The sequence below is a fragment of the Pygocentrus nattereri genome, chromosome 17, assembly GCF_015220715.1.
Source record: "Pygocentrus nattereri isolate fPygNat1 chromosome 17, fPygNat1.pri, whole genome shotgun sequence".
In the NCBI taxonomy this organism is placed as follows: Eukaryota; Metazoa; Chordata; class Actinopteri; order Characiformes; family Serrasalmidae; genus Pygocentrus; species Pygocentrus nattereri.
In genome coordinates, this window is record NC_051227.1 from 26935564 (window position 1) to 26948657 (window position 13094).

At 37.2% G+C, this 13094-nt stretch overlaps 1 protein-coding gene across 1 annotated transcript in view; it reads right to left on the reverse strand.

Annotated features, from left to right (window-relative positions):
- Nucleotides 1-4201: 4201 nt before the first annotated feature.
- Nucleotides 4202-13094, reverse strand: part of cog6 (component of oligomeric golgi complex 6) — a 52741-nt gene continuing 43848 nt past the window's right edge. The window contains exons 17-19 of the mRNA XM_017696809.2: nt 10454-10507; nt 10239-10318; nt 4202-6298 (exon numbers count right to left, since the gene is read on the reverse strand). Coding sequence (XP_017552298.1) covers nt 6151-6298; nt 10239-10318; nt 10454-10507 — 282 coding nt within the window. The 3' untranslated portion in view covers nt 4202-6150. The remainder of the gene's footprint in view (nt 6299-10238; nt 10319-10453; nt 10508-13094) is intronic.

A 13094-nucleotide genomic window follows, 5' to 3' on the forward strand; every position in this document is an offset into this window, starting at 1 on the left:
AAAAGCAGAAAATGCAACCGACTTCTAAGACTGAACTTCTATCGATTTCTTCGTATAATCACATTATATTTAGTTGCTGAAGCTTTTGTATAATTTTCTGTTAAATATATCTTCTGCCATTTTCTTGATGCTCAAATACAAATAACTTTAGTCAATGGAAGTTTTGACCAGAAATGAAACAAAATCAATTAAAAAGGTCTTTGGCTTTTGCCCAGCGCTGTATACAATTATATAAAACCAGTTTGTTTGCAGATAAATGCCTAAAATTATTCTAACATTCTGTATGTAGAAATCTTTGCTCTTATCCAGAATAATGAAGAGAGGCTTAGATTCTAAAATGACTGGTAAAAAGATCTTAAAGCCAGTAAAAATAACTAATATGGAATAAAACATCTAAATATATCCTTTAGTGTCAAGTTCATAATATTGATATTGCATATGAAATTAAAAAATTATTCTGACAGCGCAACAACCACGTCCTACATCACAATAAACGCAAGCTATGAATGTTCACAGCACAGTTACAAATAGTTTGTAACTCCGTAAGAAAGCCTACTGGAATCGATGTGTTCATAAACTGGGTCAACATGGCAACGTGCATAGATTTGGGGAGGCGGTATGAATGTTTATTGAAGGCTGAGTAATGTGTAGTCAGTTATTAAACCCCAGAGTAAAACCTTTTGAGCCAATTGTGTCAGTGTTGTAGCAACATGACTACGTTTTACAGCCACAGTTACAAGTTACAATTAAACAAGCCAAAAGAAATAAAAGCTCTTCTGCTGAAAGTAAGAACAAGCATCATTCAGTTATTGAATATTGTAAAACTGCTGTAAAAGACACCGTTTGAGTTGAACTGATGAATGCATATGTGATCTTTCCAAGTGCAGTGCTCTGACCTTTTTCACACCATGAATAAAAACACCTTGACCTTTGTTCAGATGTATAGTATTATGCTGTAGGGAGGGAAAAAGAGTGATGACATTAAAGGTAGAGTTGTTATTCATGGTATTACGGCTAAGTGAGTGTCTACGACCGCAGGAACTTTGCTTTCCTACAAGGCACTAAAGGAAATCTGTACAAAAAAAACTCCAAAAGGTCTCCACTTTCACACTGAATACTGCTTTGCAGTGCTGGAGCACTGAAAGGAATGCTGAAATCAAAAATGGTGTAATCAGCTTGATCTCAGTTGAATGGTATTAACTGACCCCTACCAAGGTTCTATCAAGTTATTTTGAAGCAAAATATAAATTTTTTTAAACTCAAGAGTACTCCAGGGCTCCTGCAACTTGAAACATGTGTTGGCCATAGATAATCTGTGTGTATTAGAATTTTCTCAATAAGTTTTTACAGGTAAAAATGTTTGGCATGCAGACAATCATGTCAGATTGTTCATCTAGAAATGCATTATGCATGCTGACATGGCAAGTGCTGAAATCTAGATGCTGAAATCTGACAGACCTCTAGATGTGAAGAAAAGTCAATAACCAGACTGAACATGTTCTGAATCTATAACTGCTTTGTTTAGACTGCAGGGAGAAATCCTATCACATATTGACACGTAAAGCTCTAAGAAAGTTTCTCCGATCCTTTCGAAGGAACGGTTCGGTGAAAAATCTAATCCACACTAGGGGCATTCAACACAAAATGTATAGTTATTGTGAAAAATTACGCCACAGTATGTTTTCCTGAACATATCGTACAGTGGCTCCCAAAAATATTTAGATATTTGTTCCATACTTAGATGAGTTAAGTTTACCCATTTATTTTAAACCAACCATTCCAATATCTATCCAAACACGGCTGGTATGTTTTAGACTGTTGTCTTTTGAGCAGCTTCTTTGCAAATGTCTGCAGGTTTACATCAAAAATGCCTTTGTACACTTTTGAAGTCATGATCCTAAGGAACATAAGTTCACTGACACCACTGTAAGTAAGTCTGCCCCAGGCTTTTACATCCTTTTTCCACACTAAGAGTCTACGATCAGTTTAATGTTGTGCTAAAAGTGTTCTTTTCTCTGAAACAAACAACAAATATAAGAAGTCAGCAAGTGTCTAAAGACTATTAGGGGCCACTGCAGATATCACAGGTACTTAAAGAACATGGATCAACTAGAATAACACTGAGCTGCATGTTTCATTACAAAGACAGCATAATTAAGCCTATTTTTAGTGCTGTACAGTGTGAAAAAAAAATGTTAAAAATCATTATATTCATTTTTTTTATTCATAAAGATTTCTTTTAAATGTGGCACTATTTTAATGAAGTATTGTGATGCATATCTAAATATTGCAAATGTTATATTTCTGCCATATCGCCCAACCCCTTCACCTCAAACACAGTCAATCAGCCAAGACATGCTTGGTGTCTGAAGTTTGCAATGGAGCTATGAGGCTAAAAAAGATTTTGGGTGACTTCAATTGGCTTTAAAGTTCCAGTGCAAAACAAAAGAAGCCAATTTCTTGGCTGACCTACTACATTTGGGATAAATGGGAAAAATGCATTTTTTCACTAAACCATTACTTTAAAGGGCCAGTTACATGGAAAATGGAATTTTCCCCTCACAAAAACAATGTAATAAATAAACATTAATAAAATTTAAAATGTATTGTTCACTCATAAGCTCATAACTAAAATGTAAAAAGGGCCTACTTTGCATTTTGTTTATGATGTGATAAAAATAATACATTTAAATATATATCTGCCTATTCCGCTTACAGGAGTTCAGCCGTGTTGAAGGTAGTGTTGACATTAGTGTTGAAAAGAGTAAGTCTGAACTTCTTTTTGAACAAGATACAAAATATGGCCAATCAAAACAGATTATTAAAGTTACAAAAACAACCCATTTAAAAGAGGACAATTGTCATGGAGACAAATTATAGCTGTTTTTGGTACATAACACACATAACACAAAAAATCATATAAGCCTTTCAAAACACCTTCAATCTTTTTGCTTTAAGTAGAAATTCATATTCGTGATACAATGGATTTGTTTAAGAAAAAAAAACTTGGAAAAGAACAATGCCTCACCTTCATTTGATTGGTTCCTTATCATTTTATTGCACAGCTTGCTGGGCTAAGTGAGCTGAGTGGACGTGGGGACAAAACTGAGAGACCATATGGGTCTAAAACCAGAAGATCCAGCATACTCCAGTAATGACATCACACTTGTAGCCTCCAACACTTCAGCGCCAACCCGGCTTAAATAACACCTCAAAGTATGAAGCTGTAGAATATGGGAATGAAGAGTGATGTCTGGAAACTGCTAAGACTCTGAATGTGAGGAGTGCTGGATGTCCCAGCTGCTATGATATCTGTCTTTGCTTCATGTACATCTTTGGATAGAAAAAAAATATTTAAGTAACTTACAATAAAGTATCAAAAGATGTCCTGTATATAGATATCAATCTTAGGACGATTATATGAAATCTAAATTTAAAAACAAAATTGCAGAAAAGAGATTTTAAAAAAGAAATACAGAATGGCATGTGAAGTGAAAACGTTATAGCTTTGCACGCCCCTCTGCACCATGTCAGAAGTTGAAAATAGAACTTCAACTCAATGACCCATTTTGCAGAGGAACACCACTTTTGGCAACATGGTCACACTTGCTGTACTTTGCCTGACTTTTGCTTGACTTGGTTTTTCAAGGAGTTGAAAGCCTGGAGCTGAATGTGAGGCATGTGAAGCTCTCAGCAGTCCTGCTGGCCCCAGGCGGTGTGGGGAGAGTTCCCTTACTGCAGCCATGTGACCCTCTGCAAATACTCTCCAGATGAAAGCCTATGTGTCCTTAACAGCTTTTCTGCAGTCATCTCAATATGGTCTTCTCACCCTGGTACATTCTCTCACCCTCCTGCCCTGTATGCCTGCCAGGGTTCAATACTTGGTCGTCTTCCATTACAAAAAAATAGCACAAAGTTCTATTATTAGACTGAGAGTAATGTGGTGTTTTTTTTTTTTTGCTTTTCATCGTTCGGCTAAATATAGTTGATGAATGAGCACTGGCAGGCATTTTGCCTGCAATTAAAGGATGGCGTGACTAGCGATCAGGTCGCCAACATAAAAGCGCCATTGTCTCAGAGCATCTATCCAGCCAGCTCGCCATTGGTCGACGCTTTGGTTGGGCAGCCGCAAAATTTCATTTAACTATCTCTTTCAAAAGAGGCGGAGAGGTGGAAAAAAAAACAGCAAGACTCCAGCATGTGCACATTTGGGTGTATTTTAATGCAGTTCGGGAGAAAAAAAGAAGATTTAATGAGAAGAAAGGCAGAACTGTTTCTTATTACAGCCTGGAACTGAGTCAGACTGGGCTCTACGTGAGTGTGTTCGTATCTGTGTGCATATGGTTGAAAAATGAACCACTGTGTTTAAGATCATGTATAGGACTGCACAATATAGACAAAATACAAGTACAGCGATTAGGGCTAGGCAATATGAAAATATATAGCATTACTGTGATAAATTACAATATGATGACGGCATAGCATAATATGCTCTTAAGGCCATGTCATTGCTATCGCCCACACTCCAAGAACACTGACCACCTGTATGTTTGATTACAAATAGAGCAGAATTAGTCCTGTTTAGGAGGATTTAGTGCAGTACAGGATATTAATTTTTTTAATAGAAATAACTATATTCAGTTTTAGATGCAATTTATTTAATGCAAATGTGGCATTACTTCATCTCTACCAACTAACCAGATGTCTGGAAAAGTCTTGTGACGTACTGTGTATTGTAATATTGTATTTTTGCCACATTGCGTACCTCTAACTACGTCATGTGATATGCCTTATTATATTAATTTTTAAATATAGCTAGTATCAATAATGTGACATGATTGAATATTGACTGCAGCATTTTTGAGCTAGGCTTGTGTCAAGGCCAGAATAACCGTATAGTATAAAACCGGTATGCTGTGTTCATGTATGCCTAAAAATGACCAGAAGAAAGTGTTTCTATAATTATTATTACTATTATCACTATTCAATTTCAATTTTTAGACAGCTCATAACTCTGAACACAGGAGCAAGCACAGTAATACAATGTGAGTTTAAAAAAAAATGAACATGGCACGTGCAGTTCAATAAAAGATGTGGTTGTAGTCAGTTGATCTTTAAAGCAGCCACAGAAGTATAATTTATCTAGTAATAAAGAAGGGCGCTGTGAATACCACACAAAGTTTACAGTCCAATGCTGTGGTCTCTGAAGTCACTTAGCTTAGCCTGATTGTATGAGAGCTGGGACAGGGCAGTATTTTTCTTGTGAGACAAGACGTTTTGTTTGACATATGCGCTCTGAGGATATGCTAAAATGCACACCGTCGCATATACAGCTTTTTGTACAGGCATGATATCTGCCTGCAGCACTGAGCATGTTCAACTAGCAGCAGTGTTTTGATGACACTCATCTACAGCATGTTAGGTACACAGATGTGGTATTACTGTAGGATACATTACTCAGCATGTATAAAAGTTAACTGTCTTGATATGATCTGCAATGCAAATGTCAACACATTTTTTGACTGCTGGTAAATGAATTTTTAAGCATTATTCAGAGCTGTTAACAAGGTAACTCAGTTAACTGTCACGGGGCACAGGCATACTTTGAACAAAAAGTTGTTTGGTCAAAATGCTAACACAGCAATTAGTTAATAAACATCAGCACTGCAAAAGCAGACATCGCAATAACAATGAAGAAACAATATATCGTGCAGCCCTAATAGAGTAGATGGGTTTGTACATCTGTATCTGTATGCACTGTGTGTCTGTGCGTGAATGTATGTGTCTGGTGCTGAAAGGTCTTTAGTTTGTTCTCCCAGGCCTGCCAGTGGGAATCCGTTCATGTGGAGAAGAAAAATATGTTTTGTTTTTTCAGAGTGCGAGCTGTTCTCTCTCTTCCTTAAACAGAGCCTTTTACCCATAACAATGTGGGAGCTGAAGAGAAGGACACCAAGTGGCTTAAAAGTTTAAAACACACCATCACCACCCATGTCTACCCTAGCCACACCACTAGAATCCACCTTATGTCCACCTCTGACTGATTGGCTCATATTGCCGCCCAGCCAGTGTATGGCACCCGATCTTCCGGACGTCAAAGTCAGTTATACTGGTTCAGACGCAGTAAAGATGTGTGGGAGTGTGTGCTGGAGCTCAGGACAGCAGGGTCTGTACCTGCTGTGGAGATCTGTGCAACACACTCTCAGGCTCTTTGTAGTTGTTGGTCGGGTTGGTTACAGCTGTATACATCTCTCCATATGCACGGCACACCAGCTCTGTGGACTGCTTGAAAATCTGGTCTCTGTAGAAGAGAGAGAGTGGGGGGAACATTCAAGTTCTAATTTGGTCCAGTTTACATATTTTTATTAAAAAGGATTTATGTTTTTGTTTTTACAACACTTTCTCAAGGACAAGGGACAACCTGGGGATGGATATTTTCAAAACACATTATAAGGGGCTGGCAACTCGACTCCATCTCACTGACCATAAAGATTTGTGACTTCATTAACCAAAGTCAGATCTAGGGGACAACAAAGAAATGAAGTGAAAAGGTCCACTTCTCTGTCTGATTAGGACTGTGTGGGCCTTTCAAACCGCAACTTAAACCACTTCATTATTTGTTTTTTTTAAAGGCTTTTATTTTCTGGCAGAGGTCGAATTTTAAATCTGTGTGAGATATCGAATTATTGAGGTAAACTGACTGGTAGTGACCACAGCAGCTGCAGTGGTAAATGTTATGATTAACAGAAACAGTATAATGCTCTAGTAAACAATGTTACAATTTGCCTTAAAAAAAATAATCGGAGGGCGGCGACAGGCAACATTTGTCAGGTAAGAGTCTAACATTTGTCAGACTAGACTAGTAAACAAACTATGCACCTGTACACACTGCCTAACAGCTCAGACAGCTATGGGCAGTAGAGTTAGAAACAGAGGGGGGGAAAAAAAAAAAAAAAAAAAAAGTTTCTTCAAAGCTCAGTTTCACTTTTGTGAAATTGTGGAACTGAAGTTTTCGCAAAAAGTTTGTTTACATTTATTTTACCACAGATAAGGGTTCTTTTTAAATTCTGGTAGCTGGTTAGGCACAACTAAAGCTTCTTGAGGGATCACTTGACATCAGTGTCTAATCTACTATTCTGATGGTAAAAGGAAAGTTCTACTCACTACAGCCACTTGTTTCCACAGCCTTGTGATGCAAACGTCAAAGAACTCTGAGATAACTCCTTTTTCACATTCTTTCACAATCTTTCTGTCTGACTTTAAGGAATAAGTTACCCAATGTTTTAACTGATTTGACTCATCTTTATAGACTTAAAATGTCATCTATTATGTACTTATAAGCAGCATTAGAAAAATAATCAATGCAAAGATGTGCTTTACAATTTTGAAATGTTTGGAAAGAGAAGGTCAGGTTACACTGCATTTCATCTGGAGCTCAATTCAATTCAGTTACTAAATACTGCATTCAGACTAAATAAAAAGCATATTTATTACAGTCTACACTTCAAAGCAAACTGAGATCTGGGTAAACCTGTGAGGACATATGATTTGGCCTGCCAGAAAGTAACCCTACCCCCCCAACCTCTTATTCCTTACATCTCTTTTTCAATGGTGTTTAGTAGCGCAATATAGTGTTATAACACTGTAATAATGTAATAAAATACATTTTTAAGAACTTGATTTAAACTCTACATAACTTTATGTGTATATTGACCCTAGCCAAATGAAAATCAACTGTTTTGTTGATTTGTAACATGAACATACAAAAACACATCCTCTACAGCGAGCAAACTTAAATATGGCATTTCTTGCTAATTTTAGTGTGCATTTTCTATTTATTTGGTGAGTTTAGCATATCAAATTTTTTTATTTTAAATGTGCCATAACTATAGACTACAGTTTATGTTCTTGTCTTCCGAAATATTAAATTCAGCAAATAAAGAGTAACTGCACATTAAAATGTATGTTCTCTGTAGAGGTTGTGTTACCGTATATACTGTATATGTCTAAACTTTTGCACATGACTGTACCAGCTGTTCAAACTGATAACTACATGAAGTACTGCTTCATGTTGCTAGTTGATTAAACACATACAGTAGGTCTCTTAGACACCACCACTCCACAGTCAGGACAAGAGGCTAACAGTGCCACCTACAGCTGCACAAAATCTCATCTGCTGTAGTAAACATACAATGACAATATGGGCTCTAGCAGTAAAAGGGTACCTGCAAAGCACGCAAACATTTATCTCTGCACGTAAATATGCCTGATTTCAACAACCAGCTTGGTTTTAACATGAAGTGTGTATAGCAAAGTGCGTAATATATGAATGTGTGTGGACAAGGTTTCCAATAAACCATTCCAGCTATTTGCCCCACTCTGAAAGCCACGTAGAGTCAAGCCATGTTTAGCGGTTATGTGTAGGCGAGAGAGAAGTGGAGCTTGGAAGGGGTGGGCGAGAGAGGGGAAAAAGAGAATGCGAGAGAGAAATGGACCGGTAGATAATTAGCTGTGGCCGGCCCATCCGTGATTCCATCTCCATTAATAGAGAACATTAACCTAAGGGACACTGAGTGCTCCTCGAGCCCTGTTGCATTTCCCAGTAACAATGTGACTCAGTGAGTCTCTCTCTTTCTCTCTCAAACAGCAACACCACACTCATGCTAAAAGCATACTCCTGCAGTGAAAAAGGAGGGAGGAGGAAAAAAATAAACATAACAAATGCACATGTAGTCTCATGCTTGCCGTTCCACTTGCTCTCCACAGTAAGAACAACAAAAACAGTACATTTCTGAATGGTTTATGTATCCCACAAGGCTGTCATGATTACTGGACCAAAAAAATATACATGTTCTCTATAAACTGGCAATGATTACATGTAACCTGCACTTTGATAATATATAGTTTAAATTCTTCTAGTGGCCTTACAGTAAGAAACAGGGCTAAACAGTCACACCTAAACAGGCTCGATTAGTCAGCTAATCTACACAGTGCAAAAGGAATCTGGAAAATGTAGTTTTAAAAAGCTATTCATCTAGGTAGTAAAAATTTTTGCTCAGAAAAATACTACTACTAGACTACCCCATAAAAAAACCAGACTTATATATATATATGATATTCCATCCATCCATTTTCTAAGCCGCTTCTCCGTCAGGGTCGCGGGGGATGCTGGAGCCTATCCCAGCAGTCATCGGGCGGAAGGCAGGATACACCCTGGACAGGTCGCCAGTCCATCGCATGATATGATATTAAGGTTTATTATTCAGTAACTACATGGACTTCATTGCAAACTGGCTGAGCTATTCTTGGGGTATAGGTGTGTGCAATAAATCTTTGGGCCTGCCAGTGGGTCCTGGCCATTAAAAGGTTTAAATAAGTATAATGTTAGTACAATAAGTAGTGATTTCATATATGCTCATATAACCATTTCCAAACCACTTCTTGTTGCAGACAAGTATTATTTGTTATTATCATCAAATACCTTGACTAATCAATACTTCATTATGTTAAATCAAGTGTGCTGGTGGTGGTGTGTTCATCTCACCAGCTCAAAAGAGATACATTTTTTTAAACAATAAAATGGTTTTACTGCATCATTGTTGCACAGTGCCATCCATACAGTATTATATATCTTCAGCTTCCTTTTTTCCTTATTCCAATCTAATACTTTCAAATCTTTGAAAAACTGTGGAAAATGTGTTATTCTTCAGATAAGCCTATTTGTGTTGTTTGTAACCTTAGAATTAACTGTAAAATAATCCTAGGATCACTTCACTTCATGAGATGATGAAAGATTTTATATTTATATATATATATATTTATATATATATATATATATATGCTCCTTAACTCTGGAATAGTTTTCCACAGAATATCAGTAATGCAAGCTTAATAGGTGTTTTTACATCTAGATTGAAAATTGATTTAGGTTAGCATACACCTAGTGTATTGGGATGCTGTTTTTAAATGTGCTGTAATTCCATGTATATCCACTTAGTTTTTAGCTTCAGTGTTTTACTTGTACTGCATTGTGTCATTATCATTAACATCACTAAAACAGAAAGTCTTAGTATCATCTCATAGTGCTGAAAGAATGCAGTACAAAGGACGCATCATGGAAATAACATTATTTGTATGGGATGCCATTGTTTCAGTAAAGTCGACGTGAACTCAAAAATTAGGAATCTTCAAAAATGCTACTACTTCTATATAATGCCTTGGAGGGACAAAAATGGGCTCACTTGATAGCTGCACTGAGGAGAAAGTTGAGCTGAGGCATCATGAAAGCATCAGGAGATGACAAGTAGCGGTCAAACTGGACCTGGGCATAAAGAAAGGATGGCCAGTAAGACAAATGTACATGCTTGTTGGTGGATGACAGTTAAAAGAAAGAGAAGAGCAAAATGAATGAACTGAAAAGTAACAATAGAGTGTTTATGTGTAAAAAGAGATTCACCATAGCTGCTTTTAGAGATGAACTGTCCATGCTTGGGAGGTTGGATAGAGGACCCTGGGGGATGTGAGGGCAACGGAAAAAGAGATAAATATCACTCAATGATATGTATACTTCCCTGTAATAATAATAATAATAATAATAATAATAATAATAATAATAATAATAACAATAATAACAACAACAACAACAACAAAAACAGGTTTTATTTATATAGCATCTCTCTCTCTCTCTCACATACATACATACATACATATACATATATATACACATACATACATATACATACATACATACATATATACATACACACATATACACACACCATTTTAGTCTTATTTTAATATAACAAGACTAAGTAATTATTATTTACTTACTAGTAAAAACAAACTGAACTATAAATAAATAAACCCATGGTCTGCACATATTAGCACATAACAACTTCTCTGAATTCCTCAAGGCACATGTGAGTCATGTGAGGTACATATGTGTGTCCCGAACATCTCCAAGCAACAGTCTCTGCTGGAGTTGAGTAAAAGTCCTTTATGCGGTCATTAGCAGCGCTTGAGCCATGTATTTCTCAGCTTGGTTGATGCAGAAGGCTGCAAGACCACACTGCTGTGTGATGCAACTGAATGACGGAGGCTCACCACTGGAGGGGCTGGTGCACTCACAGGCCCTGCAAGTGGGCTGATATGCTGAAGACTATAGTTACACTAAAAGACTGGTGGTTCCTTCCTTAAGTCTCTCTAATGTTTACTTTCTTAATAACAACCTGGACTAACATTAACTCAGTCTGTTACTGACTACACAGAGGGAGATGAGTAACCAGTGAAAGAATGATTATGGCTCAGCCATTCAGGTAAGGAGCTCCAACTAGCATGTTTTACACCGTATGTGTGTTGCATTATCTAGTGTATTTGTGAACTCCAAACAGTACATAGCCCACTACTATTGCTTTCCCAAGAAACTCTGGCATTACAGATTTTGCCATTAACACTTTCACACCTGCTTGTCAACCCACACTGCTAATGTACTGTTAAGTACTGTCTAGGTATGTCAACACGCACGTGCATCAGAACTGCTTTGTAGTATACTGGTATCCCCATTGCCGATACTGATACTGCATTTAAGTGCCAGGACCGGCACCGATACCAAAGTGTTTTCTGCAAATTTTAGTGAACAGTTCCCATTTATTTGCAGAGTTTAATATATTTGGGGGAAAACATAAAATCTCAAATGTACCTTCTTAATACTTGTACTGGGCACTTTTTGTTTTTTTTTCTCTCCAATGTGTTAAACTCAGAAAATAAACAGCAATTGTTCATTAAAATGGCAGAAGTATGCTCTATGTGGAGGATATGTTAACTTATTTTCACTTAGAAAACCAACAACAGGAGAGAAAGAATGATGTGCTGTAAAAGATACATTTGACACACAATTGGATATAAGCTACAGGCTGCACTGTAAGCAGGAGGGCAACATTTCAAACAATATAAGAAGTCATGATGCTGTGGCCACGTCTACATCAACATAGACATTCCAGAAGCAGAAGAGACCATTGAAAGGAAAACTGACCCCAAACAAGCCAGCATCACAGACAGAAGAGACCAGTTACACATGAGACTTTGCTAACTAGTCAAGATTAACCTAGACTGTCCTTGAGATTCAAGTATTTTGAATGCAACTACACATTCTGTAATGAAGAAAAAGCTGCAAAGCCACAGCGACGCATCCCATAATGAAGGAGCAAGCTTTGAAACAGTGTGAGAGAAAAGAATTATGTAAAAAAAAAAAAAGAAGAAAAAAGAAGCAGCACTCAAACTTGCAACAAAAACATTAAAACGGTTCACACAAAAACCTGAAAACCCAAAAATACACTGGTTGAGACCCAATCATTTTATTGTCAAAGTAATTAAGTGCAAGAAGAGCGCATAATTAATGCTGAATGTAGAGAGAGAAGGCAGAGGAGCAGGAGGCGAGACAGTTGTGCACTTGTGGACAGCAGGTGTCTTGTTAGTCACCCTGCAGCCTTTCATGAGGGAGGACTGGCAAAGGAATGACCAGACTGCAGAATGATGCCAATGCATTACTCTCTCTCTTTTTTTCTCTCTGACTTTTTCCTTACCTTGTATTCTTGCTGCTCTGAAGTGTCCATTCATATAGGTGACAATAGAAAGTGACGTTGTAACAGAAGGAGTCATGAGCAGCTCAAAGAACATGCCAGTTTTGCATCACTTGCATTTCTTAATGGGTTTAGGCTGACATGAAGCTGCTTATTGAAACTTGCATTACAGGGCAGTGAACACACAGTGAAACATGGAAATGAATTGAGGTACTTGAAGTCCCAATTCAAAATGATCTACTGTGGTTCTTTTCATGGGGAAACAGTGTTACCTTGGAATAAAACCTTACCTCAATTTTTTTTAAATGGGTATACTTAATATACTGCTTGGATGAGCGTTAGAAAATCAAATAAAACAGAAAAATGCAGAAGTACTCCAAAGACCTCTCAGACCCCAAATATCACAAATTACAATGTATGGATTGCATACACTTCACTTTTGTGCTAAATAAAGACTTTCTATAATGAAACAGTAAAAACATCAAAATGAGTGGGGAACAGAGGACTTTAAAAGATATG